The sequence below is a fragment of the Primulina eburnea genome, chromosome 11 (genome assembly GCF_022965805.1).
Source record: "Primulina eburnea isolate SZY01 chromosome 11, ASM2296580v1, whole genome shotgun sequence".
Classification (NCBI taxonomy): Eukaryota; Viridiplantae; Streptophyta; class Magnoliopsida; order Lamiales; family Gesneriaceae; genus Primulina; species Primulina eburnea.
Genome location: NC_133111.1, coordinates 39,292,464 through 39,320,334, shown reverse-complemented (window position 1 = coordinate 39,320,334; position 27,871 = coordinate 39,292,464). Strand labels below are relative to the sequence as shown.

The following is a 27,871-nucleotide window of genomic DNA, read 5'->3' as shown; positions in this document are numbered from 1 at the left end:
TGCGGATATTTAACCAACTCTAATTTATTTGAAATCCCAGCAAAATTTATAATAGACTCGATATATTTGCATACTGCAATTATTTTAACATGGATTAATATGAATCTTTGCTTCACGACATTATGATGTATACAATACCATCCATATATATGCATGCAGACTACAAAAGGCATCATCAAAAACAGCTGTTCAGGTTTGTGACTTGTGATGTTTCAGAGCTTCAAAACGAGCGGTAAGGGCATCATAATCAGGTAGTTTTGGATGAGCTTGAGCAACTGGAGCTTGTGGAGCCTGGCGGTTAGGTGGAGGTTGTTTATATCCCCTAGTAGGCATGTCCATCTCCTCTGAGTTGACTTCATAATCAGATTCATCGAATTTGATATCAGAATGTGCAGTAGATCGAACATTGTAGCTGTGCCTTCTGTATATTTTCCTTGTGTCAACATCTCATTGCTGCATTTTCCTTCTCAATATCTTCATCATCACGGTCTGATTCGTCAAACTTGATATCAGAACTTGGTGCTGTCTGACAGTTGTAGCTTCGTCTTCTGAGGATCTTTCTAGCATCGTCACCACATCGTTCGTCTTGTACTCCAACAGAACAAGAATACTCAGAACCATTTGTCTTGTTCCTTATCTGATCATCAAACCGATCAGACAAACCTTGCAAAGCAGGCAAACTATTTGGTAGAAAGTTCCCAGTGAAATTAAAAGATTTAGCGTGAAAGTTAGCCTCATTCAGATTCTTATGCGTGCCAGTCATCTTTGCTCCTTTGTAGGCTAGGTCGGCCGCCGCTTCAGCAGCAGCCAGTGCTTTTTCTGCAGCCGCTTCCGCAGCAGATGCCAAGTCTTGAAAACATGTGACATTGATTGGTTCACTGAACAAGAATATAGAATTTTTATGGTGAAAATGGAAGAATCTGCCAGATCTTTTTCTAAAAAACACTTTCAATATAACATAACTTGCAGGACATTTACAAATTTAAGTAATTACCAGCTAGCTGTATGATTTGATTCGGGAGCTCGCTCCGAAACTGATTTTACAGGTAAACTGGTAGCACTTGCAAAATTGACAGGTCCTTCCTAATAAAAAGAAAGTAGTAAAAAATCGGACACAATATTACACACACATTTATCATTCTAGATATAATAGGTTTCATATAGACTTAGTCCTATGCGATAATACTCATGTACAGTCAGTTTTGCACAGAGACAGAACTGTGAGTGCATGTGTAAAGAGAGTGCGAGGTATACGATACGCTCTTCCGGGGGCTTCAATAACTCTGTCTCGGATTCTGTTGTGTCCCACTCAACCTGGTATTCCTTCGCAATTTCCTTCAAAACTTTCAATTTTATTTCACCAGCTGGGGTCTTAACAGATAGCTTTTCAATAAGCTGCAGCAGAAGGCAAAAACACTAAGCAAGGCTTCTCATTTGGAAAAGGTACAGCAAAATTGTTCCTTGATACGTATGAGTGAGTTATATCTACTTCACTGACGCTACATTTTAACGGATAGGAATGAAATTATACCATGCGATTCACGCCGGCATTGGGTCTTAAATCGGTAGCCGCAGATACAAAATCCTTCCCATATTTCTTCTGGAAAACATCACGGATGGACAACAGTTCTGGAATCTCCGAGCATCGAGGGGCCGCAAATATTAAACTTGATATCCCTTCCTTGAGATCGGCTGGGCATTCCCTGTAAAAGATATTCAAACAGCCGGATTATTTTTCAGTTTGTTTTACACACAACAGTAATTTATAAGGATATCAAACTTAAGCTTTGATAAGACACCTTTGTTTTGCAATAATAGAAAGTCTGGCCACCACAAGCTCGCAGAAAAGCTCAATCAACTCATTTGCAGCCATAATATTGTGTTCCCTTATCACGTGTTCAACCTAAGAGCGCCACAGAAACACAACATGAAAACATTGACAAAAGATGACAGGCCATAGAGTAAAAGTAAAAAGGAAAAAAAATTTAGACATGTCCTCCAACATAATGTAAAAATTGACTAAAAGAGTGTGCGTGAGAATTAATTCCAGAAACTGATGTCAGATGACAAGAATGTTCAAAAAAATTCATCGTATTTTTAGTCAATTAAAGATTAGATACTCAAAAGTATGGAACAAAAAATGGTAAGCAGAAAAAATGTCACCCAACAGATTCTTCCTACCAGAATAAGAGGACATCTCTGTTTCAGAATAAGGTGTTAGGGACCCAAACACATCGGGCCCAGTGTCTACTGAATTGGCCAACCCAATAGATGAAGAGATAAACAAGGCCAGGCCCAGGCCCAAGATTGTAAATGTATACGATAGAAAAGGGAAGGGAAAGGCACGTAAGGGTGAGGTATAAAAAGAGAGTGGAGAGTTGGTTAGAGGGCATCCAGAAAATATTGAGTGAGTGAGTCTCTAACAATTGTTAGTGAGAGAGGAGAGAGTTGGTTGTAACAAGATTCTGTTATTTCCATTTTCTAATATATTGCATTTCGTTTTCTCACCGGCTATTCCTAACAATTGGTCCGACCTGCCGGATCCGAGAGAGTGACGGAAAACCATGACCAGCACACGATCAGAAGCCAAGATGGAGAGCATGGAGAAGGCGTTGATGGGAGTGCAAGATAACATCTCGCAAGTGCAAGGCAGACTAGATAAGATGGACAAAGCGGTGGAAGGATTGCTAAGTCTGAAAGAAATGATGGAGCATATGATCAAGGCACAAGGGGGAGCAACGGTAAGGAGCAATGAAGGGGGAGGACAGCTAGGGGAGGGAAGCGCAGTGCAAGGCAAGGATGCGGGTGTAGTGCGGCTGGACGAAGGGAAGGAAGAATCATCAGAGGAGGTAAGAATGGCACTGAAAAAAATTGAACTACCTCTTTTTGAAGGAGAAGATCCTTTGGGCTGGTTGGGAAAAATGGAGCAATATTTCGAAGTCCACGAATCTCCACCCGAATGCAGGCTCAAGTTAGCTTACATTTGTATGCAAGGTACTACTGTCCATTGGTTCCGATGGATGAAAGTAAGAATCCCAAACATGAGTTGGGATAGATTGGCTGAAGAACTGATCAAACGTTACGGTGGGTTTGATGCCAATCCTTTTGAACTTATGGCATCGCTGAACCAAGAACAGCAATCGGTAGACGCTTATATAGAGCGTTTTGAGATGTTGATTGCGCAGCTGGGCGAGGTGCAGGAGGACCAAGGGCTAGGTTATTTCATGAGTGGGTTGAGGGAGGAGATACGGCGGAGAATGATTGTCCATGCACCCCGAACGATGGATCGTGCAATGATGTTAGCAAGAGGGCTGGAGCGAGAATTGTATGGGACGGCGGTGGATCGGGGAAGAAGTAAGGTTGGGTTGGGCTTTGGGCATACACCTAAACCGGTAACTAATATGGGTTGGGCCACTCAGGTTTCGGCCCATGATAGAGACCGGAGCAAGAATTACCCACCATCCAGTAACTATACGCGGACATGGAGTCCAGGAGAGCAGAAAACACGAAGTCCACAAATCACACCGCAATCGTATAATGGTGCATCTCGGAATCATTCAGGAGGAGGTCGTGGAGGAGCAACGAGGTCACCAGATCAAAAATCTCGGGATGACAGGGTGGTATCCCATCAAGAGTTTTTACACAGACGTGAGAAGGGGTTGTGTTTTAAGTGTGGCGACCCCTACCATCCAATGCACCGATGTGCCAATAAAAGCTTGAGGGTGACCATTCTAGCGGAAGAGGAAGGGGAGGATACCGAGTGGGAGCAAGTCGAATTAGAAGAAAAAAATGAGGAGGCGAGGCGTGATGTAGAGGAGGCAGGGGAGACCCACGCGGAGTACAACACCCTGGAGTTACCATTATATTCTGTCAATTGCATAAATCAACCACAAACGTTAAAAATGAGGGCAAAGGTGGCTGGAAAGGAGGTGGTGGCGATGGTGGATAGTGGCGCGAGTCACAATTTCGTTTCAAAAAAAATAATAAACGAATTGGGGCTAGAAGTTGACAGGAGCGTGTTCTTTGGGGTGTGTCTTGGGGATGGGTGTCGGGTATCATGTCAAGGGGTGTGCCGCAAGATGGAGGTGGGTTTGGGGCAATGCCAATTCCAGATTGAAGGCTATTTGTTTGAGTTAGGGGGTATTGACCTTATTTTGGGAGTTGATTGGCTTCGTACGTTGGGGGATGTGCTGTTAAATTGGGATAGAATGGAAATGCGATTTAGCTGGGGAGAGCGGCCTGTTATTCTAAAGGGTGATCCCTCCCTCAGCAGATCACTGGTATCATTCAAAGGGATAGCCAAGGTAAGTGAGGTTGATTTTTATGGGGCTGTTTTATTAAAATGGAAGGGAGGAGACGTGTGTGGGGCGGAAGATGGGGGAGAAGGAGAAGAAATGAGCAACATGTTAACCAAATATGAGAAGGTGTTCCAAGAACCTTGTGGGTTACCTCCCAATCGGAGTCAAAATCATGTTATAAGTATAAAGGAGGGTTGTGGGCCGGTATCGGTGAGGCCTTACCGGTATGCTCACCGACAGAAGGATGAAATCGAGAAAATGGTGAGCGAAATGCTCACTTCGGGAGTCATACAAGTCAGCAATAGCCCATATTCAAGCCCAGTGATACTAGTAAAAAAAAAAGATGGGAGTTGGCGTTTCTGTGTTGACTACCGAGCTTTAAACGATATTACCATTGCTGACAAGTACCCTATTCCAGTGGTAGAGGAGTTGTTTGATGAGTTGCATGGAGCAACCCATTTTACTAAGCTGGACCTCAAATCTGGGTACCACCAGATCCGGGTTCGAGCTGCCGATGTCCACAAAACCGCGTTCAGGACTCATGAGGGACACTACGAGTTCCTAGTTATGCCTTTTGGGCTTAAAAACGCACCAGCAACGTTCCAAGCCACCATGAATGAGGTATTCCGCCCTTATTTGCGAAAATTTGTATTAGTTTTCTTTGATGACGTTTTGATTTACAGTAAGGGTTGGGAAGATCATGTACACCATGTGGAAGTTGTGCTGAAATTATTACAGCAACATCAACTCGTCTTGAATAAAAAAAAATGTCAGTTTGGGTTAGAACAGGTGGAGTACTTGGGGCATGTTATCACTGCCCATGGAGTAGCAGTGGATCAACAGAAAGTTGAAAGTGTGGTGCATTGGCCACAACCACAGAATACGAAGGGAGTGAGGGCATTTCTGGGGTTAACTGGATATTACCGAAAGTTTATTAAAGACTACGGTAAAATTGCAAGACCACTCACCGAGCAACTGAAGAAGAATCAATTCGGGTGGGAGGAGAAAGCCCAAAGAGCTTTTGAAAGACTTAAACAAGCCATGGTGACTGCCCCTGTATTAAGAATGCCCGACTTTGCTAAAGAGTTTGTGATAGAATGCGATGCTTCAGGAGTGGGCATAGGAGCAGTGTTGAACCAGGAGGGCCAGCCAATTGCTTTTTACAGTAAAGCGCTTGCAGATCGAGCTTTGTCTAAATCGACATACGAGAGAGAATTAATGGCCTTAGTTCTGGCAGTCCAACATTGGCGCCATTACCTACTGGGCCGCAAGTTTGTTGTGATTACGGATCATAAGCCTTTAAAAAATCTTTTGCAACAACGAATAACTACACCAGACCAGCAATATTGGTTGGCTAAGCTGCTGGGGTATGAGTTCGAGATAAAACACCGAGCAGGAGCAGACAATGGAGCAGCAGATGCACTCTCTCGAAGAGAGAGCTTGGGAGAACTGCATGCTTTAACAAAAACCGAATGGGCGGGGGTGGAAGCGCTTCAAGAGGCAGTAAGAAAAGACCCTGGACTTAAAAACATCATAGAGGAAGTGAAGAGGTCCCCTGAAAGCAGCAAACACTATTCTCTAATCAATGGATGTTTGCTTTTTAAAGGCAGATTAGTTGTTCCTCCGGGATCCTCATGGGTCTCCAAATTGTTGAGGGAGTTTCACGATACTCCTCTTGGGGGACACTCCGGAGCTCTGTACATTTTTGTACTGCCTGGATGGACGGAGAATTTTGACTTGTGCGCCTCTACCATTATCTCTTGGCGAAGGTTGTCACTGTCGGACACACACAGTCTTCCTTTCATCCATAAGATTCCCTTGTCATCAATCTGATGATCCTGAGACTTCCCTTCTCTGACTTGCTCCTTAAGTTTAGGCAGTCCAGGTCTCGATCTTGGTTTAACTTGACGGTCTCCTGCAGACATGGCTGGGCCGAGAGGGAAGCTAGAGTTACCTTGCATGGGCTCTTCCCACTGAGCGCATCAGCCAATTTGTTTGCTTTACCCGGATGGTAGCTTATGGTCAAGTAATAGTCCTTCAGAAGTTCGATCCATCGTCTTTGCCTCATATTCAGCTCCTTTTGGGTAAACAAGTACTTGAGGCTCTGATGGTCTGTGAAGATTTCATATTTAGCACCATAGAGATAGTGCCTCCAAATCTTTAAGGCGAAGACAACCGCTGCCAGCTCCATATCATGAGTAGGATAGTTATGCTCGTGCGGTTTCAACTGCCTTGATGGTTAGGCGATCACTCTTCCTTCCTGCATGAGCACGCATCCTAGACCTTCGTTAGAGACGTCACTGTAAATAGTGAAATCTTTATTCTCTGCGGGCCGGATCAACACTGGCGTGGATGCGAGTTTCTCTTTCAGTGTCTGGAAACTCTTCTCACAATCCTCATTGCAGATAAATTTAGAATTCTTTTGTGTGAGCTTCGTCAGTGGCACGGCTATCGAGGAGAAACCTTCGACAAACTTCCGGTAGTAACCTGCCAATCCAAGAAAGCTTCTGATTTCGGTGGCGTTCTTAGGTTTTGGCCACTCTGTGATTGCCTCTACTTTCCTTCGATCCACTGACACTCCTTCTTTCGAGATCACGTGTCCTCTATGTAGCACGGATACCTTGAAATTTTTTTTTTGAAGTATCGGATACGGATACGATACGCAGATACGCGTGTCGGATACCCCAAAATCCGTGTCGTTGACTTTGTTTAGGGTTGACCAGTCGGATACGTTTTGGACACGGCGAGGACACGCCATGGATACGACGTGAATACGTTTTTCGGATACGTTTGGGCAAAATTGCAAATTTTTAAAAGTTTTAGGGGTTAATTAAAAAAATTAAAATTGCTAAGGACTAAAAGGAAAATACTTTAACATATATTGGGCTGGGATTTTAATTTCCAATATAAATTTGTCGTCTTTTTCTCTCTTTCTGCTGAAGCCGCTCTCAACTCATCGCGTCGCCCTTCTTCTCTATTTCTGCCGCTGCTATTGCCGCCGCTGCCGTCGCCGCCGCCGCTGTCGCCGCCTGCATCTCTCTTATCATAAATAAATTAACTTTAAATTTTTTTTTTGAAAATCTGTTGCTTATACGGCGAGTTTTCTATCTCTTGTTTTACTATAGGAAAATAATTTTCAAGCATCACAAAAGAGTTTAATGTTATAACATTATTTGTAAGAAAGAGGCTTATAGTGAACTATTGGCTATACAGTATACAGTGAACTATTTGTTGTAAATTAGAATTTGGTCAATTTGGATGATAGCGTATTCTATATGCCATGGCTGACTTTATGTTTCTTGCTTTTCATAACTTCTAACAGCCTATTTGCAATGGAAATTTTTCAAAAGGAGAGTATACAAGAGGATATAGATGATTTTTCTCCATTGTGGAAATTTGTAACGAAGATTGAAAAGGGAGCTGGTGGAGGAAATGTAACTTGGTCGTGTAACATATGTACTAAAGTGTGCAAGGGATCGTACTCGAGGGTGAAAGCACACCATTAAAACTCAAAGGATTTGGAATTGCTGGTTGTGTGGCTGTTTCAATAGATCAAATAAAACATATGCAACAACTTCAGGGAAAAATGCTAAACCGAAAGAAGTGCAATTGCCTTCATCATCTGCATCAAACATGGCTTCAAAATCCTCATGCAGTAGTCCTTTCTCTTTGCAAAGGAACACTTGAATGCGAGAGATGAGCTGTATTCTGAAATTGCGAGGTTGTTTTACACAGGGGGATTATCTTTCAATATTGCTAGAAATCCTCATTATATTCGTTGTAATGACCCGAATTCTTATTTTGAATGAAGTATTAATTAAGACATAATTAATGAGTTGTTAATTAAGAATTATTAAAGAATTGATAATTCGGGATTAAGCTGTTGGTATCCACCGAATTTTAAATGGATAACCCGACCTACTTCGGATTACATTATCTCGAGAAATCCAACTAGACCAATGAGATTCTGACACGTGGCAGATAAGATTGGTTCGGATTTTCTGAAATAGTGCGGATGCAGCCTATAAATGGAAGCCGATTCTTTTGTTTCCTTCACCGCATTCTTCGGAGAAAGTTCTAGTTATACCATATTTTCTAGTCAGTTTCTAGGGCTCTTTGGTGTCGGGAAGTTTCAGAGCTAGTGTCGACTCGAGGAGGGTCGGTGAACTGAGATCGAGACGTCATCAGCGGGCTGACGACGAACGCAGGTATAATCCAAATCCTTAGATAGTGATTTAAGGATCATTAGGGAGATCTTTGTAGAATGTTTGATCTGGTTTGTTAGTGATTACATTATGTTGGTATTGTCTAGGTTCAGAGCTTTCTGTCATATTGTTTAGTGGGGTACGTGATGTACTGACTGAGATATCCAAGCGTAGTATACACACTTATATGCTGCATATTTATCTGTTGCATGATACATGTTTTACTGCTTTGGCATATTATGCATGACACATCATGTTGAGCCTGATATCTTTTGAGATATACCTCGTTTGTTGGGGCCGCTCAGCCCTATTCTGTATTGTGGACGATGGGGCATCGAGAGCTACAGTGTCCGACGGGACCCGCGGGCTCTGATGACCTGGACATTGCAGGTCCACGTCTTGATGATGAGTGTGGGAGCCAAAACATGCCTAGGGCAGATCAGAGACTACACACTCATGCGCCTCTAGACTGAGCATGAGATTCTTGACTTGATCCTTGATATCCGAGCATATTGCATTTTGCATGCATCATATCAGTTTGTATACTCGTACATTCTCGTATTGGGCGATTGTCGCTCACGTCCTTGTTTTCATCTTGGGCACCCCATTCCACGGGGCAGGTCTTAGGTTGGACGGTTCGGACGACCAGGGCAGTGGCTAGAGCAGTTGGGTTTTCGGTGGTGATCCAGTGGAGGTTTTCTGTGGTTTATCGTTTTCTCGTTCAGGGTTATGTTTTGTATTTGTTATGGTTTTATTAATGTTTAAGACTGCCGTTATTGTGTTGTTTTCGTTTGGGTTGTAAGATGATTAAGTATTTGGTTTCCGCTGTTTAATTGTTGTTATTAAGTTTAATGTTGCATGAACATTAGTCTGTTTAGTAGTGGCTCGGTTAAGGGCGCTACATTCGTGCTTTCAGTATGGCTACTCAACGAACGATTCCTGGTTATCTTCCACCGGGATACAATTTATTGAGAACTACACTTCTTCAAAGAGAAAAAGTTCATATTGAAAAGTTGTTGGAGCCAACAAAAGCTGCATGGAAACAAAAAGATGTAGTATTTGTAGTGATGGGTGGTCAGATGTACAAAGAAGACCCATTATTAATATCATGGCAGTGTGTGAAAGTGGCCCTATGTTTCTAAAAGCAATAAATTGTGAAGGTGAGTACAAGGATAAAAGTTTCATCTTTAAGTTGCTCATCGATGCCATAAACGAAGTGGGACATCAGAATGTTGTCCAAGTGGTCACAGATAATGCTCCTGTATGCAAGGCCGCTGGTTTACTTGTTGAGGCAAAGTATTCACACATATTTTGGACACCTTGTGTTGTGCACACTTTGAATCTTGCTTTGAAGAATATTTGTGCACCGATTGACTCCGTACAAAACAAAGAAGTCTTTGAAGAGTGCAAGTGGATAGCAGAAGTATCAGATAATGCTTTGATGATCAAGAATTTTATAATGAATCACAATATGAGATTATCGATGTTCAACGATAACTCGAACTTGAATATTCTCTCACTTGCAGAGACTCGATTTACTTCCACAATCATTATGCTTAAAAGGTTCAGGCAAATCAAGAAATGTCTTGAAAACATGGTGATTAGTGAAAGATGGGATCTGTACAAGGAGGATGACGTACTGAAGGCTAGAGCAGTGAAGTACAAGATATTAGATGATCAAGTCCGATTTTGAGATGCTAAGGAAATCATCCTTGTCTTCATTTAGTATATGAGTGGTGGGATGAAATGATAGAGAAGATTAGGGTTGCTATCTCGAAAGGGCCTCACAGTGGAGATTCAAAGTTTTATGAGATTGTTCATGATATTCTGGTGCAGCGATGGAATAAAAGCAATACACCTTTACATTGTTTGGCGCATTCTTTGAATCCGAGGTAAAACTCTAAAAAATTTAACTAAGTTTTAGCAAATTATACATATCAGTTCATATTTAATTATCAATCTTTTATATAGATATTACAGCGATGAGTGGCTCCAAGAATCTCCCAATCGTCTTCCTCCTCATAGGGATATCGATCATCAGAACGAAGAAGTGTCAACGAGGAATTTGCCTCTTTTTCAGCCGCCATTGACGACTTTTCTGATAATGATGCAATGCGTGATCGAACCTAAATTGGAGATGTTTGATTTTTTTTACTTGTTTAAGATGGATTTTGCGTTTAATATTTTGTACCTAAGATATCATGATTAATGAAATATTACATCTATCTCTATGATTTTTACTTTTCAATACTAAATTTATATAAAATATAAATATATATAATATTTATATATTTTTTAATGATTGTCGTATCCTAGGCGTATTGTGTCTTATATTTTCAAAATTTGACGTGTCGTATTCAATACGATATTCGTGCCCGCGTATCCATGCAACATAGCGTGTCCTAGAAATGGCACACTCCTTAGCTAGAATTTACACTTGCTAAACTTGACATAGAGCTTATTATCTCTTAAAGTTTGCAGAGAAAGGTGAAGGTGCTCTTCGTGACTCGTCTCATCAGGGGAATAGACGAGGATGTCATCGATGAATACCACTATGAACTGATCCAAGAATGGCTTGAATACTCTGTTCATCATGTGCGTTTGTCATACCAAAAGACATCACTGTGAACTCATAATGCCCATATCTGGTTCGAAAAACTGTCTTGGGGATATCTTCCTCCAGTTTCAGCTCGACTTCTTCTTTAATTTCACTAACCATTGCTAGGGCTGATTCCTGCTGTTCAATCCCTTCTTAAAGCGGTGCAATTTCAAAACTTCGTCCTAGGGCATTGAACTGGGAGGTGTATTCCACAATCGACATGTCTGGAATTTCAAACTCACTCAGTTTCTGCAGTCTGACCTCGGCTGGATAATACTGTTTCAGAAAAGCTTCTCTAAAACGCTGTCACGTGATTGGTCCTGCAGCTGTCATGGCTGGCGAGATTGCTTCCCACCACTCGGGAACTTCCAACAGTCGCAGCTGAGTCTCCATGCTTTTCAGCCAGCTCTGGCTAATTACAAGGTCGTCAGCGCCACTAAAAGTTGGACACCTGTTCTTGCGCAGTGACTCATAGTGGAACTTGACTTCGTGCTCTGGTGGCTGGTTAAGACTGAACTCAGCGTTGGCATTGTCGTTGTTAGCATAACGGGGGTTGCGGTTTTGGCTTGGAGGTCTACCGGCCATTTCCTACAATTTTTAAACGTTTCTAAGAATTTGCTGAGCATAACGACATGATTGAATAAATAAGTTATGCCGGAACAACTGAGATAAGTAAATAAATGTAACTTTATTAATTTTGAATATCGAAGAACAACTGAATGGAAACAAATAGTACTGAATGAAAACAAATCGTACTGATAACATAGCAACAAGGATAAAATAACTCCTAGTAATAAAGAAAGGTCACTAAGACACCCTAGTCATCTAGCGTTCTCTTCTGTGAGCTGTGCCACATGTGCCTTTAAGTCTCTGTATCTCCGCCTCAGCCATGTCCATCTCGTCATTCCAATGTTGCTGATACTGCAGATGGTTGGTTCACATACGCAAGGTTGTTCATGGCCTCACATGAGTTTTCCAGTCTCCTCTTACCCTTGGCATTCGGTTGTTTCTCTTCTTCCAGCTCCTTGCGATAACGCTCTGTATCCTCTCGTAACTTTACATGCTGATACTTGCACAGTTCTATGACATCTCTTAGGTCCATGTTATCACCTCTAACTAGCTCACCCTAATAGATAGACTGGTTAAGGCGGACACGAATCTCCTCTTTCTTAGCGGCTAAAGTCTCGACCTCACTCCTCCTCTCACTCAATCTGGCTTTAAGTCGCTGAATCTGGCGGGACTGATAGAGAAGGACAAGCTCCTTCAAACGAATGGCAGCTTGGGCACGGGTGTGGGGTCGCATGGGAGTAGATAGAGCCATTTACTGACATAAAAAAAAAGATGCTCAGAATCGAAAAAAGACAATACAAAACAAGGGACAATATTGGGCTGGTGAATGCGAGACTTCAAGATTTTAGATTAAGTTGAACTTTTAATTTAGTTTTACGTTTCCGCAATTAAACTCTGTTGTTTTTTGGATTTCGGTATTGTAAAGACAATTGTTATTTCATTTGAGATTATCATTCATAAACTGGTTTCGGTTTACATTGTGCTACAAAGGCTTGTTGTTTCGATTGTGTGATTGTTAAACAAAATTTTTCGGTGGGATTTTTGCGATGCTATCCCCTTCGAAACTGCCCAACGAGCGATTTTCACCACTTCGTCGTGAGGTAGGGGTCGAAATCACGAAATTCCTTTGTTTATTGCATATATATTGCATATATATTGCATGTTGTCCCTTGTTATATGTTGTCTCTTTCCGATTTTGATCATTTCCATTTTTTGATTTCAGGAAATGGCTCCATCTACTCCCATGCGACCCCACACCCGTGCCCAAGCTTTCATTCGTTTGAAGGAGCTTGCCCTTCACTATCAGTCCCGCCAGATTCAGCGACTTAGAGCCAGATTGAGTGAGAGGAAAAGTGAGGTCGAGACTTTAGCCGCTGAGAAAGAGGAGATTCGTGTCCGCCTTAACCAGTCTATCTATCAGGGTGAGCTAGTTAGAGGTGATAACATGGACCTAAGAGATGTCATAGAACAGTACAAGTATCAGCATGGAAAGTTACGACAGGATACAGAGCGTTATCGCAAGGAGCTGGAGGAAGATAAACAACTGAATGCCAAGGGTAAGAGGAGACTGAAAAACTCATGTGAGGCCATGAACAGCCTTGCGTATGTGAACCAACGTCTGGCCCAGCAAGTGGAAGCTCTAAAGGACCCCAAATCAAGCAGAAGAAACAGTACCATCTGCAGTATCAGCAGCATTGGAATGACGAGATGGACGTGGCTGAGGCGGAGATACAGGGACTTAAGGCACATGTGGCTCAGCTCACAGAAGAGAACGCCCAGCTCACCCATATGGTGGAGATACTTCAAGAGGAAGAGCCAGAGGAGGAACCGGAAGAGGAGGAGCCGATCGAGATAGATGAGTCTATAGCAGCAGTTGGGGATGGAGAGATAGATGACTAGGATGTGTTAGTGAACTTTCTTTATTACTAGGAGTTATTTTATTCTTGTTGCTATGGTATTCAGTACGATTTGTTTTCATTCAGTACTATTTGTTTCCATTCAATTGTTCCTCGATATTCAAAATTAATTAAGTTATATTTATTTACTTATCTCAGTTGTTACAACATAACTTATTTATTCAATCATGTCGTTATGCTCAACAAATTCTTAAAAACGTTTAAAAATTGTAGGAAATGGCCGGTAGACCTCCAAGACAAAACCGCAACCCCCGCTATGCTAACAACAACAATGCCAACGAGGGAGATAACGGACCACCATCTGGGTTCAGTCATAACCAAGCAGACCTGATGGCCATAGCCATGATCGTGGCGACGACACTGCAAGGGCTAGTGAACCCGAACGACAATCAACCACCACCACCTCCACCACAGCACGGAGTCAAGTTCCACAATGAATCAATGTGCAATAACAGGTGTCCAACTTTCAGTGGCGCTGCCGACCCAGAAGTTAGCCAGAGCTGGCTAAAAAACATGGAGACTCAGCTGCGACTGTTGGAAGTCCCTGAGGTACTAAAAGTGAACGTGATTGTGCCTTTCCTGGAGGATAGAGCAGGCAAGTGGTGGGAAGCAATCTCACCAGCCATGACAGCTGCGGGACCAATCACGTGGCAGCGTTTTAGAGAAGCTTTTCTGAAACAGTATTATCCAGCCGAGGTCAGACTAGAGAAACTGAGTGAATTTAAAAATTCCATTCAAGCTTCGGGTATGTCAGTTGTGGAATACACCTCCCAGTTCAATGCCCCTGGATCATATGCTCCGGCAATCATGGCGGATGAAGTTCTGAAATTGCACCGCTTTAAGGTTTTCTGAGCTTTGATCTCCTGCCTCTTTTCCTTCTCAGCATGCAATAGTGCAAGTTTCCCATCAACAAAATTTCTCTGGTTACTTGTCTCGGCAGTAGCTGTATTCACATCAGTTTTGGGCAATGATGGATCGGTTTTCTGAGCTTTGATATTCTGCTGAGCTTCTTCTGCCTCTTCTCCTCAGCATGCAATGGTGGAAGTTTATTTGGCGTGGTGATTGGTTCGGTTTTGGTGATCCTGGCTTTCTTGACTGATGGAGAAGGTGTAGTTTCAGTATCACTTTGAGGTACGATCAACTTCTTCTTAGGCTTGGGCTTGAAAGCCTTAAGAATGACCAATTTTGGCTTTGGGAACATCAACAAAATCTCCCTTGTCAGTTGTCTCGGCAAAAGCTGTATTGACATCAGTTTTGGGCAATGATGGATCAGTTCTATGAGCTTTGATCTCCTGCCTCTATTCCTTCTCAGCATACAATGGTGAGAGTTTGCTAAGCTTTGATCCCTAGCCTCTTCTCCTTCTCAGCATGCAATGGTGCAAGCAAGTTTGCTTGGCGTTGGGATTGGTTTGGTTTTGGTGGTCATGGCTTTCTTGACTGGTAGAGGAGGTGTAGCTTCGGTATCACTTTGATATATGATCAACTTCCTCTTATGCTGGCTTTTAAAGCCTTAAGACTGACCTATTTTGGCTTTGGGAACATCAGCAAAATCTTCCTTCTCAGTTGTGTCGGCAGTAGCTGTATTGACATCAGTTTTGGGCAATGATGGATCAGTTCTTTGAGTTTTGATCTTCTGCTTTTTTTCTTTCCCAGCATGCAATGGCGCAAGTTTGCTGAGCTTTGATCTTCTGCCTCTTCTCTTTCTAAGAATGCAATGGTGCAAGTTTGCCTGGCATTGAGATTGGTTCGGTTTTGGTTGTCCTGGCTTTCTTGACTGGTGGAGGAGGTGTAGCTTCAGTATCACTTTGATGTATAGGCTTAGGCTTGAAAGACAGTTTTGGCTTTGGGAACAACATCAGCAAAATCTCCCTTGTTAATTGTCACGGCAGTTGCTGTATTGACATCGGTTTTGGGCAGCGATGGATCAGTTTTTTGAGCATTGATCTCCTGCCTCTTTTCCTTCTCAGCGTGCAATGGTAGCTTCAGTATCACTTTGATGTATGATCAACTTCCTCTCAGGCTTGGGCTATTGAGCCAATGGTGCAAGTTTGCTTGGCGTTGAGATTTGTTCGGTTTTGGTGGTCCTGGTTTTCTTGACTGGTGGAAGAGGTGTAGCTTCAGTATTACTTTGATGTATGATCAACTTCCTCTCAAGCTTGGGCTTTAAAGCCTTAAGATTAACCAATTTTGGCTTTGGGAACATCAGCAAAGTCTCCCTTGTCAGTTGTCTCGGCAGTAGCTGTATTGACATCAGTTTAAGGCAATGATGGATCAGTTTTCTGTAGCTCCAGTATCACTTTGATGTATGATCAACTTCCTGTTAGGCTTGGGCGTAGACAAATTTTGGCTTTGGGAACATCAGCAAAGCTCCCTTGTCATTTGTCTAAGCAGTAGCTGTATTGACATCAATTTTGGGCAGTCATGGATCATCAGTTTTCTGAACTTTGATCTCCTATCTCTTTTCTTTCTCAGCATGCAATGGTGCAAGTTTGTTTGGCATTGAGATTGGTTCGGTTTTGCTGGTCCTGGCTTTCTTGACTGGTGGAGAAGGTGTAGCTTCAGATAACTTTAATGTATGATCAACTTCCTTTTACGCTTGGGGTTGAAAGCCTTAAGACTGACCAATTTTGGCTTTGGGAACATCAGCAAAATCTCCCTCGTCAATTGTCTCTGCAGTAACTGTATTGACGTCGGTTTTGGGCAATGATGGATGAGTTTTTAGAGCTTTGATCTCCTGCCTCTATTCCTTCTCAGCATGCAATGGTGAGAGTTTGCTAAGCTTGATCTCCAGCCTCTTCTCCTTCTCAGCATGCAATGGTGCAAGTTTGCTTGGCGTTGTTGAGATTGGTTTGGTTTTGGTGGTCCTGGCTTTCTTGACTGGTGGAGAAGGTGTAGCTTCAGTATCAATTTGATGTATGATCAACTTCCTCTTAGGTTGGCTTTTAAAGCCATAAGACCAATTTTGGCTTTGGGAACATCAGCAAAATCTCCCTTGTCAGTTTTCTCGACAGTAGCTGTATTGACATCAGTTTTGGGCAATGATGGATCAGTTATCTGAGCTTTGATCTTCTGCCTCTTTTCTTTCTCTGCATGCAATGGTGCCAGGGATGGATCAGTTTTCTGAGATTTGATTTCCTGCCTCTTTTCTTTCTCAGCATGCAATGGTGCAAGTTTGTTTGGCGTTGAGATTGGTTCGGTTTTGCTGGTCCTGGCTTTCTTGACTGGTGGAGAAGGTGTAGCTTCAGATAACTTTAATGTATGATCAACTTCCTTTTACGCTTGGGGTTGAAAGCCTTAAGACTGACCACTTTTGGCTTTGGGAACATCAGCAAAATCTCCCTCGTCAATTGTCTCGGCAGTAACTGTATTGACGTCGGTTTTGGGCAATGATGGATGAGTTTTTAGAGCTTTGATCTCCTGCCTCTATTCCTTCTCAGCATGCTATGGTGAGAGTTAGCTATGCTTTGATCTCCAGCCTCTTCTCCTTCTCAGCATGCAATGGTGCAAGTTTGCTTGGCGTTGTTGAGATTGGTTTGGTTTTGGTGGTCCTGGCTTTCTTGACTAGTGGAAAAGGTGTAGCTTCAGTATCAATTTGATGTATGATCAACTTCCTCTTAGGTTGGCTTTTAAAGCCATAAGACCAATTTTGGCTTTGGGAACATCAGCAAAATCTCCCTTGTCAGTTTTCTCGACAGTAGCTGTATTGACATCAGTTTTGGGCAATGATGGATCAGTTATCTGAGCTTTGATCTTCTGCCTCTTTTCTTTCTCTGCATGCAATGGTGCCAGGGATGGATCAGTTTTCTGAGATTTGATTTCCTGCCTCTTTTCCTTCTCAGCATGCAATGGTCCAAGTTTGTTTGGCGTTGAGATTGGTTCAGTTTTGGTGGTCCTGGCTTTCTTGACTGGTGGAGAAGGTGTAGCTTCAGATAACTTTGATGTATGATCAACTTCCTCTTAGGCATGGGGTTGAAGCCTTAAGACTGACCAATTTGGCTTTGGGAACATCAGCAAAATCTACCTTGTCATTTGTCTCGGCAGTAGGTGTATTGACATCAGTTTTGAGCAATGATGGATCAGTTCTCTGAGCTTTGATCTTCTGCCTCTTTTCCTCAGCATACAATGGTGCAAGTTTGCTAAGCTTTGATGTACTGCCTCTTCTCCTTCTCAGCATATAATGGTGCAAGTTTGCTTGGAGTTGAGAATGGTATGGTTTTGGTGGTCTGGCTTTCTTGACTGCTGGAGGAGGTGTCGCTTCAGTATCACTTTGATGTATGATCAACTTCCTCTGAGGCTCGGGCTTGAAATCCTAAAGATTGACCAATTCTGGCTTTGGGAACATCAGCAAAATCTCCCTTGTCAGTTGTCTCGGCAGTAGCTGTATTGACGTCGGTTTTGGACAATAATGGATGAGTTTTTTGAGGTTTGATCTCCTAGCTTTTTTTCCTTTTGAGCATGTAAAGGTGCAAGTTTGCTTGGCTTGAGATTGTTTTGGTTGTGGATGTCCTCGCTTTCTTGACTGGTGGAGTAGTAGTAGCGCCAGTATCACTTTGATGTATGATCAATTTCCTCTAAGGCTTGGGCTTGAGTTTGCTAAGCTTTGATCTCCAGCCTCTTCTCTTTCTCAGCGTGCAATGGTGCAAGTTTGCTTGGCGTTGTTGAGATTGGTTTGGTTTTGGTGGTCCTGGCTTTCTTGATTGGTCGAGGAGGTGTAGCTTCATTATCACTTTGATGTATGATCAATTTCCTCTGAGGATTGGGCTTGAAAGCATTATACTAACAAATTTTGGCTTTGAGAACATCAGCAAAATATCCCTAATGTCAGTTGTCACCGCAGTAGCTGTATTGACATCAGTTTTGGGCAATGATGGATCAGTTTTCTGAGATTTGATCTCCTGCCTCTTCTCCTTTCAGCATGCAATGGTGCAAGTTTGTTTGGCGTTGAGATTGGTTAGGTTTTGGTGGTCCTGGCTTTCTTGAGTGGTGGTGGAGAAAGTGTAGCTTCAGATTATTTTGATGTATGATCAACTTCCTCTAAGGATTGGGCTTGAAATCTTTAAGACTGACCAATTTTGGCTTTGGGAACATCAGCAAAATCTCCCTTGTCAGTTGTTTCGTTAGTAGTTGTATTGACATCAGTTTCGGGCAATGATGGATCAGTTCAGTGAGCTTTGATCTTCTGCCTCTTTTCCTTCTCAGTATGCAATTGTGCAAGTTTGTTGAGCTTTGATCCCCTGCCTATTGTCCTTCTCAGCATGCAATGGTGCAATTTTTCTTGGCGTTGAGATTGGTTTGGTCTTGGTGGTCCTGGCTTTCTTGACTGGTGGAGGAGGTGTAGCTGTCGGTTCCCTGATCTTCTGCCTATTTTCTTTCTCAATATGCAATTGTGCAAGTTTGTTGGGCGCTCTCATTGGTTCGGTTTTGGTGGTCCTGGCTTTCTTGACTGGTGGAGAAGGTGACATCAGCAAAATCTCCCTTGTCAGTCCTGCCTCTATTCCTTCTCAGCATGCAATGGTGAGAGTTTGCTAAGCTTTGATCTCTAGCGTCTTATCCTTCTCAGCATGCAATGGTGCAAGTTTGTTTGGCGTTGTTGCGATTGGTTTGGTTTTGGTGGCCCTAGCTTTCTTGACTGGTGGAACTTTGATGTATGATCAACTTCCTCTCAGGCTTGGGCTTGGAAACAGTCTTGGCTTTGGGAACATCAGCAAAGTCTCTCTTGTCAGTTGTCTCGGCAGTAGCTGTATTGACATCAGTTTATGGCAATGATTGATCAGCTTTCTAAGCTTTGATCTCCTGCCAGTTTTCCTTCTCAGCACGCAATGGTGCAAGTTTGCTGAGCTTTGATCTCCTGCCCCTTCTCCTTCTAAGCATGCAATGGTGAAAGTTTGTTTGGCGCTGTAATTGGTTTGGTTTTGGTGGTCCTGGCTTTCTTGACTGGTGGAGAAGGTGTAGCTTCAGTATCACTTTGATGTATGATCTCACTTTGATGTATGATCAACTTCCTCTTAGGCTTGGGCTTGAAAACCTTAAGACTGACCCAATTTTGGCTTTGAAAACATCAGCAAAATCTCGCTTGTCATTTGTCTCGATAGTAGCTGTTGTATTGACATCAGTTTGGGGCAATGATGGATCATTTTTCTGAGCTTTGATCACCTACTTCTTTTCCTTCTCAGCACCTGTATTGACATCAGTTTTGGGCAATGATCGATCAGTTCTTTGAGCTTTGATCTCTTGCCTCTGTTCTTTCTCAACATGCAATGGGTGAGAGTTTGCTAAGTTTTGATATCCAGCCTCTTCTCCTTCTCAGCATGCAATGGTGCAAGTTTGCTTGCCGTTGTTGAGATTGGCTTGGTTTTGGTGGTTCTGGCTTTCTTGACTGGTGGAGCAGTATCACTTTGATGTATGATCAACTTCCTCTTAGGCTTGGGCTTGAAAACCTTAAGACTGAACCAATTTTGTCTTTGGGAACATCAGCAAAATCTTGTCAGTTGTCTCGATAGTAGCTGTTGTATTGACATCTGTTTGGGGCAATGATGGATCATTTTTCTGAGCTTTGATCACCTACTTCTTTTCCTTCTCAGCACCTGTATTGACATCAGTTTTGGACAATAATGGATCAGTTCTCTGAGCTTTGATCTACTGTCTCTGTTCTTTCTCAACATGCAATGGTGAGAGTTTGCTAAGTTTTGATCTCCAGCCTCTTCTCCTTCTCAGCATGCAATGGTGCAAGTTTGCTTGGCGTTGTTGAGATTGGTTTGGTTTTGGTGGTCCTGGCTTTCTTGACTGGTGGGGAGATGTAGCTTCAGTATCACTTTGATGTATGATCAACTTCCTCTTAGGCTTGGGCTTGAAAACCACCTTAAGACTGACCAATTTTGGCTTTGGGAACATCAGCAAAGCTCCTTTGTCATTTGTCTCAGCATGCAATGGTGCAAGTTTGCTGAGCTTTGATCTCCTGCCTCTTCTCTTTCTAAGCATGCAATGGTGCAAGTTTGTTTGGCGTTGAGATTGGTTCGGTTTTGTTGGTTCTGGCTTTCTTGACTGGTGGAGGAGGTGTAGCTTCAGTATCACTTTGATGTATGATCAAATTCCTCTTACGATTGGGCTTGAAAGCCTTAAGACTGACCAATTTTGGCTTTGGGAACATCAGCAAAATGTTGATTTATTAAGATACATCGGATTCGCAATTCAAAAGGAGCGAGAAGTTTCTAAAAAAAAAATTAGACAACTTAACCTAAAAATACTGCTGAAAACAATCTTTTGGTGACCAAGACAAAGTTGATTAACTGAATTATAAAGTCTTAGAGATGATACGTTCAAATTTCAAACTGTTCAATGATTTCGTTACTTAATTTGAACATTTCTCATTTCAAATATTATTTATTTTGACATGCTCTACCTACTTGTTGTAGAAGTTTGTCATTTATTCAGTTGTAATTTATTATGCACGTATACTTCTGTTATCTCCTTAGACTTGTTCTATGCTGTTAGTCTGTTGCGTTTTATTAGGAGTTTATTTATCAGCATTAAGCTAAAAGGTTGTTTCAGCAGATCCTATGTTTATGGGATCAGTTTTCCTCTTCTGTGTATATATTTTAGTCTTGTACGTTGGAATGATGAAATAGAAGAATTTCTCTACCTTTTTTCTACATGGTATCAGAGCCCGGGTTTCACCGTTATGTGTTGGACTGCCTATAATTAGGCCACCCGTTCTGCCCATAATTGGGTCATTTGTAAACTCCACGCTCCAGATATCAATTCACTAACCCGATATTGGCAACGTCTTGATCTTTTCGAGGTATATGAATGGAAATGCCCCGAAGATGAGATCCGGTTCAAACAGATTGTGGAGAAGAAACGTGTCTTCAAATTTTTACTAGGTCTTAATTCGAACCTAGATGAAGTCAGAGGCAGGGTGCTTGGATCCAAGCCTCTTCCCAGTCTGCGGGAGGCCTTCTCTGAAATAAGGCGTGAAGAGAGCCGTCAGAAAGTTATGTTGAAACAGCCATCCACTACCTCGACTTCTGATTGCTCTGCTCTCGTCTCCTTTGATGCCTCCAAGGATGATATTGCCTATGCTGCTCGTGGACGACAGTCCTCTTTTGCTGATAACAGGCCTCGCCGAGGACGTCCATGGTGTGACCACTGCAAGAAACCCGGCCACAACATGGAGAACTGCTGGAAGTTACACGGAAAGCCCGCTGATTGGAAACCTCGTAATCCTCAGACTCATGACTCCCGAGCCAACAACGTGACCTCCGACAACAGTACCACCACATCAGAGCTGTTCAACAAAGAACAACTTGAGTTACTCCACAAGCTCATCCATCAGAACAATCCTCCAACAACCAGTTCTGGTACAATCAGTTCTGGAACAATGGCTCATAGAGGTAACATTTCTTTTGCCTTGCATTCGCTGAATGATTTGTCCAAATACTGGATAGTCGACTCGGGAGCCTCGGATCACATGACTGGAAACCAAAAACTATTTCAGTCTCTCAGTCCATGTACCTCTACTCACACAGTTCGCATTGCTGATGGATCTAGTTCCAGAGTTGAGGCCACCGGAACTGTGCGGATATCTCCGAACATTACCTTACAATCAGTTCTTTTTGTGCCCAATCTTGATTGTAATTTGCTGTCTGTGCACAAACTCAATAAAGACCTGAACTGTATAACTAAATTCTCTGCCACCTCGTGTATTTTTCAGGACTCGGCTTCGGAGATGATGATTGGCAATGCTAAGTGCAAATCAGGGCTATACATTCTCAGTGTGGACGACTCAAATTCCGAACCCAAAGCTATTTCTAAATCAAATTCTATTTCTTGCTTACATTCTAGTTCCAATAAAGATAGTGAAATTATGATGTGGCACTATCGATTAGGACATCCTAATTTCATGTATTTAAAGAAACTATTCCCTTCATTATTCATCAATAAAAGTGCTAATTTATTTCAGTGTGATGTGTGCCAATTTTCAAAACACACAAGAACTATCTTTCCTGCTCTTCCCTATTAACGGTCTCACCCATTTTCACTTATCCATAGTGATATATGGGGACCGTCTCGGGTTAACAATATTTCTGGTGCACGTTGGTTTCTCTTGTTTGTTGACGATCACACAAGACTTTCTTGGGTATTCCTAATGAAGGAAAAATCAGAAACATACAAATTGTTCATTCAATTCAAAAACATGCTCGAAAAACAATTCAAAACAAAAATCCAAGTTCTCAAAACAGATAATGCAGGAGAATATTTCAGCTCTATCCTAGGAGATTACCTTCACTCCGAGGGTATTATTCATCAGAGCTCGTGTGTCGAGACCCCCCAGCAAAACGGAGTTGCTGAGAGAAAGAATAGACATCTCTTGGAGGTTGCTCGATCAATTTTATTCACCTCCCACGTTCCAAAATACTATTGGGGAGAGGCGGTCCTCACTGCTGCCTACTTGATCAATCGGCTCCCGTCTCGAGTCCTCAATTTCAAAACCCCATGTCAATCTCTTCTAGATGTCTTCCCTGCCACACACATCCTCTCCACCATAACACCCAAGGTATTCGGCTGTACTACTTTTGTCCATGTCCACCAACATCACCGAGGAAAACTTGACCCGAGAGCAAATAAATGTGTCTCAATTGGGTATTCCTCACACCAAAAAGGGTACAAGTGTTATTCCCCAGTCACAACGAAAATCTTCAATTCCATGGATGTTACCTTCTTCGAGGAAACCCCATTCTATTCTCGTCCTGCAATTCAGGGGGAGTCACAATCTGTGATAGAACTGCAGCATGGGAATTCTTCTTCAACTCCAAGCCCTCCTATCAGAACAACCAACACGATAATCATTCCCTCTGAACCTACACCAATTCCTGAAGTAACTCAACTCCACATTCCAACTCAATCTGAAACACGGCCCCTCCAAGTCTATACTCGTCGCTCACGTGATGCCAATCCACCCATGCCGATTGTATTGCCAATACCATCTCCGGAACCGAGTCCAGAGGCTGACCAGCAAGGTAATAACTCTCTCACTCCTATTAGACCTGTAACGGTCCCTTATGATGACAGGCCCATAGCGGTGAGGAAAGGCGTGCGATCATGCACAGAGCACCCTATTGGCAATTTTGTCTCACTTCATAGGTTGTCCCCTATACATCGTGCCTTCATCTCAGAAGTTGACAAGATCGATGTGCCCGTATCCATCGAAGAGGCTCTCAATCATCCTAAATGGAGGGCTGCCGCCTATGAGGAAATCCGAGCCCTTGAGAAGAACAGTACATGGAATCTCACAATCCTTCCACCTGGCAAGAGAACTGTCGGATGTAAGTGGTTATTTTCTGTAAAGCACAATGCTGATGGGAGTATAGAGAGATTTAAAGCTCGCTTGGTCGCAAAAGGATACACTCAGTCGTATGGCATAGATTATCAAGAAACATTTGCTCCGGTGGCTAAGCTTAACACGATCCGAGTCCTCCTGTCCCTCGCCGTTAATCTAGATTGGCCGCTATTCCAACTAGATGTCAAGAATGCTTTCTTAAACGGAGACCTCAAAGAAGAGGTGTTTATGGACATTCCTCCTGGCTTTGAGGATAACACCACAGATGGGAAAGTGTGCAAGCTGAAAAAATCCTTATACGGTTTGAAGCAATCACCACGGGCGTGGTTCGAACGGTTCACTAGGGTTCTAAAGAAGGATGGATATGTGCAGTGCCAAACAGATCACACCTTGTTCGTCAACCACCTTCCAGCAGATCAGATCGCGGTTCTTATAGTATACGTGGATGATATTGTGTTGACAGGGAACTGCGAGGCAGAAATAATTCGGCTGAAACAAGTCCTCTCAAGGGAATTCGAAATCAAAGACCTTGGCACTCTCAAATACTTTTTGGGAATGGAAATCGCAAGGTCTCGCCAAGGGATTTCAGTGTCTCAGAGAAAATACGTGCTTGATCTCCTAAAGGAGACCGGAATGCTAGGATGTAAGCCGGTAGCTACTCCAATGGATCCAACTGTTAAGCTCACAAATAGTTCCGGAAGTCCTCCATCCGACAAGGGAAGGTATCAGAGACTAATAGCGCGCTTAATCTACCTCTCTCATACTCGGCCGGACATTGGCTTCGCAGTGAGTGTTCTAAGTCAGTTTATGGGGAATCCTACTGTTGATCACATGGAAAGGGCTCTCCGAGTGTTAAGGTACTTGAAGACCACTCCAGGAAAAAGGCTGAGATTTCAGAAGTCTCCCAGCCGTGATATCATTATGTACACCGATGCAGATTTGGCTGGGTCTGCCTCAGATCGCCGGTCAACCTCAGGATACTGTTCACAGGGGTGGGGGAACTTGGTAACGTGGAGGAGTAAAAAGCAAACCGTGGTGGCTCGCAGCAGTGCAGAGGCTGAATATCGCTCAATGGCTCACGGAATTTGTGAAGGTATATGGATCAAGCGGCTGCTTGATGAATTGAAGATGGAGACAACTGGATCTTTTCAGTTGATGTGTGATAACCAGGCAGCCATTAGCATAGCAAAGAACCCGGTGCACCATGATCGCACTAAGCACGTGGAGGTTGATCGTCACTTTATCAGCGAAAAAGTTGAAAACAAGACCATTGCCATCAACTATGTCCCAACTCGCATGCAAGTGGCTGACATACTGACAAAGGCTCTACATCAACCTCACTTCAACACTCTATGTTCCAAGCTGGGCATGTTAGATATCTACTACCCAGCTTGAGGGGGAGTGTAGAAGTTGTACTGCTGTTATCTCCTTAGACTCGTTCTATGCTGTTAGTCTGTTGCGTTTTATTAGGAGTTTATTTATCAGCATTAAGCTAAAAGGTTGTTTCAGCAGATCCTATGTTTAAGGGATCAGTTTTCCTCTTCTGTGTATATATTTTAGTCTTGTACGTTGGAATGATGAAATAGAAGAATTTCTCTACCTTTTTTCTACACTTGTGTGCCTAGTAAATGCATCGTCTAACGAGAAGGATTAATATTCTTGTGGTGTCGTCGTTGCATTTCATCAACACAGATGTAGGGGACATCTGCGCATATGAATAAATGCTCATATAATGAATTTCCTTAACCACCCTCACCCAAATTCTCTAAATGACTCCCACTAGCCGAGTAGCACCATTAATCCTCGTATAGGTGAAAAGTAATCTAGATAGAAGTTTGTGCATTATGGTTATGGACTCGCAATTCGCATATGCACATGGAATATCCTGTGTTTTCTACCAAATTAATAATCCTAGGATATTTGAGCACAATAATGTATGATTTAGACAAAAGAGTTTCTCCAATCACGTATAGACAAATTAACACACTTTAGAAACTTCGAATAGTTACTAAGTTCATCCGACCAGCACACACGAGATGAAATAATTGAATTGCATGCTAATAGTGAACAAAGGTTCTTAATAAGCATGTTTTTATCAAGAAGTAATGAAGTGTGTTGCTAGGCACGAACTACAATTCAGCAGGCTAAATCCAAAATTGAATTAAGTCATCGATAATACAGAGGGTGAACCCACGAGAAAATTAGTTTGACCCTAAAATACACAAAAAGTTATGTTCTCATGACTAACTAATACTTGAAAGCCTCAAATGTAGAAATCATGATATGAGGCTAACCGTAAAAACGATTTCAAATTATTTTTACGGTTTCAAATTTGAAAATATATGCACCAAGACACAACCCATAATTTTCAGATTTGAAACAGGAAATGAGAAGACATAAAAATTAAGACATTTTTCATAAAATTCTGCAGATTTTTCTGGTCCTTTTCTCACTGCTTAGCAAAACATACCAAATTTATAGACTATTTTTTGCTAACGATTTTCTCAGGTTTCGTTCCTTTTACACTTATTTTATATTATCTTGACAATATTTTTTTAGAAGAATCAAAACATTTCTCTAGTCCCATTCATATAAGGCAGATCTATTTGGTTTCAAGACCAGATAGTTGAGAAACCAAACATGATTATTGTCCCATCCGCAAGTTGGAACACCAACAATTACATAGAAACAGGATATGAAATTCCCATAGCTTCCCTTCACATAATCAAGCTTCTAAAATAGCAACTGACCAAAAATTCTATGGGATTTCAAATTTTAAAAGTTACAATTCCCATTCTTACGCGTCTATTCGCAGTTCTTTGGCAATAAGCACTAATTGAAATTTTAATTTTTTTCAATTTCCATAAACTCGATCGCAGAGATCGGAAAATTTAGGTCAACCCAGTAAAGAGCAGTGCTACACAGCCCTTCACAACTTTTATTTGTAATATTTTAAAGAATGCAAGATTCGTCCCACTCCCACCTAAAACATATTAACTTTCAAACATACCTCTACCAGCCCATAAAACTCAGTCTCAAAAAAAGAAGAAGAAAGAAACCACGAAAAAAATATGAGGGAAAGGCAGATAAATGATATTTTACTCGAATACGGGCAGTGGCATCTTGACGAGACTCGAGGAGCATAGCAATGTCATGTCTCATCTGCCTTATTACCACATCCCTCTTGTTTCTTAGCAGCTTTATCCTTGCCACCGCCATTTTCGCCGTTGTTTTGCTACAGTTTTTGGCTTCGCATGAGTAATTAATTGAAATAAACAAAAACTTCCGAAGGAAAAAAGAGAAAAATTTAGTACCATTTGGATGATTTGAAAGCAGGGCGGATCAACAAGAGAGCCATTCTCTTTGCCTGCCTCCAGCCGCCGCCGCCGATTCCCACCACCATTATGTTGCCGAAGAGAGGAAAAGAAGCCTGTGCAGTGAGAAAAAGAGGTGGGTTTTATTTTGGGGAAAGGTTATTTAGGGAAAGGTAATTTCAACGGTCGAATATAAGATGGTAACGCGGCGTGGGTCAGGAAATTTGCTTCTTGGGAAAAGAGCCGTTGTACTCTTTTACCTTGTAATAATTGGGTGTCAGATAATTATTGTCGTGAATATAATACATATAGTAATATTATTTGTTATCTATATGTAATATATTTATATTTTTTCATATAATTATTTTAAAAAATTAAAATATTGACTAAAATGTTGACTAAAATTGAATAAAAAAAAATTTGTATGATATCTCATAATAAATTATCACTCCAATGATCTCAAGTTTTATAATATAATATAAAATATTAAAAAGTTATTTATAAAATATTTAAAATTGGTCGTGAGAAGTGAGGAGAAAATTTTGTAAAATATGTTAAAAGTATTAATAAGTATATGAAATAAAATATTTATTTAGATAAAATATTTGGGTAAATCGAAATATTACCTCAAAT

At 42.0% G+C, this 27,871-nt stretch overlaps 1 protein-coding gene across 1 annotated transcript; it reads right to left on the bottom strand.

Annotated features, from left to right (window-relative positions):
* Window positions 1-10: 10 nt before the first annotated feature.
* Window positions 11-27,413, bottom strand: LOC140805944 (uncharacterized). Its single transcript, XM_073162326.1, has 7 exons — window positions 27,239-27,413; window positions 27,027-27,159; window positions 1,800-1,903; window positions 1,532-1,703; window positions 1,255-1,395; window positions 995-1,083; window positions 11-878 (listed from the first exon to the last, which is right to left on the bottom strand). The coding sequence occupies exons 1-7, from the start codon at window positions 27,325-27,327 to the stop codon at window positions 440-442; spliced, it is 1,167 nt and encodes a 388-aa protein (XP_073018427.1). The 5' UTR covers window positions 27,328-27,413; the 3' UTR covers window positions 11-439.
* Window positions 27,414-27,871: the final 458 nt, after the last annotated feature.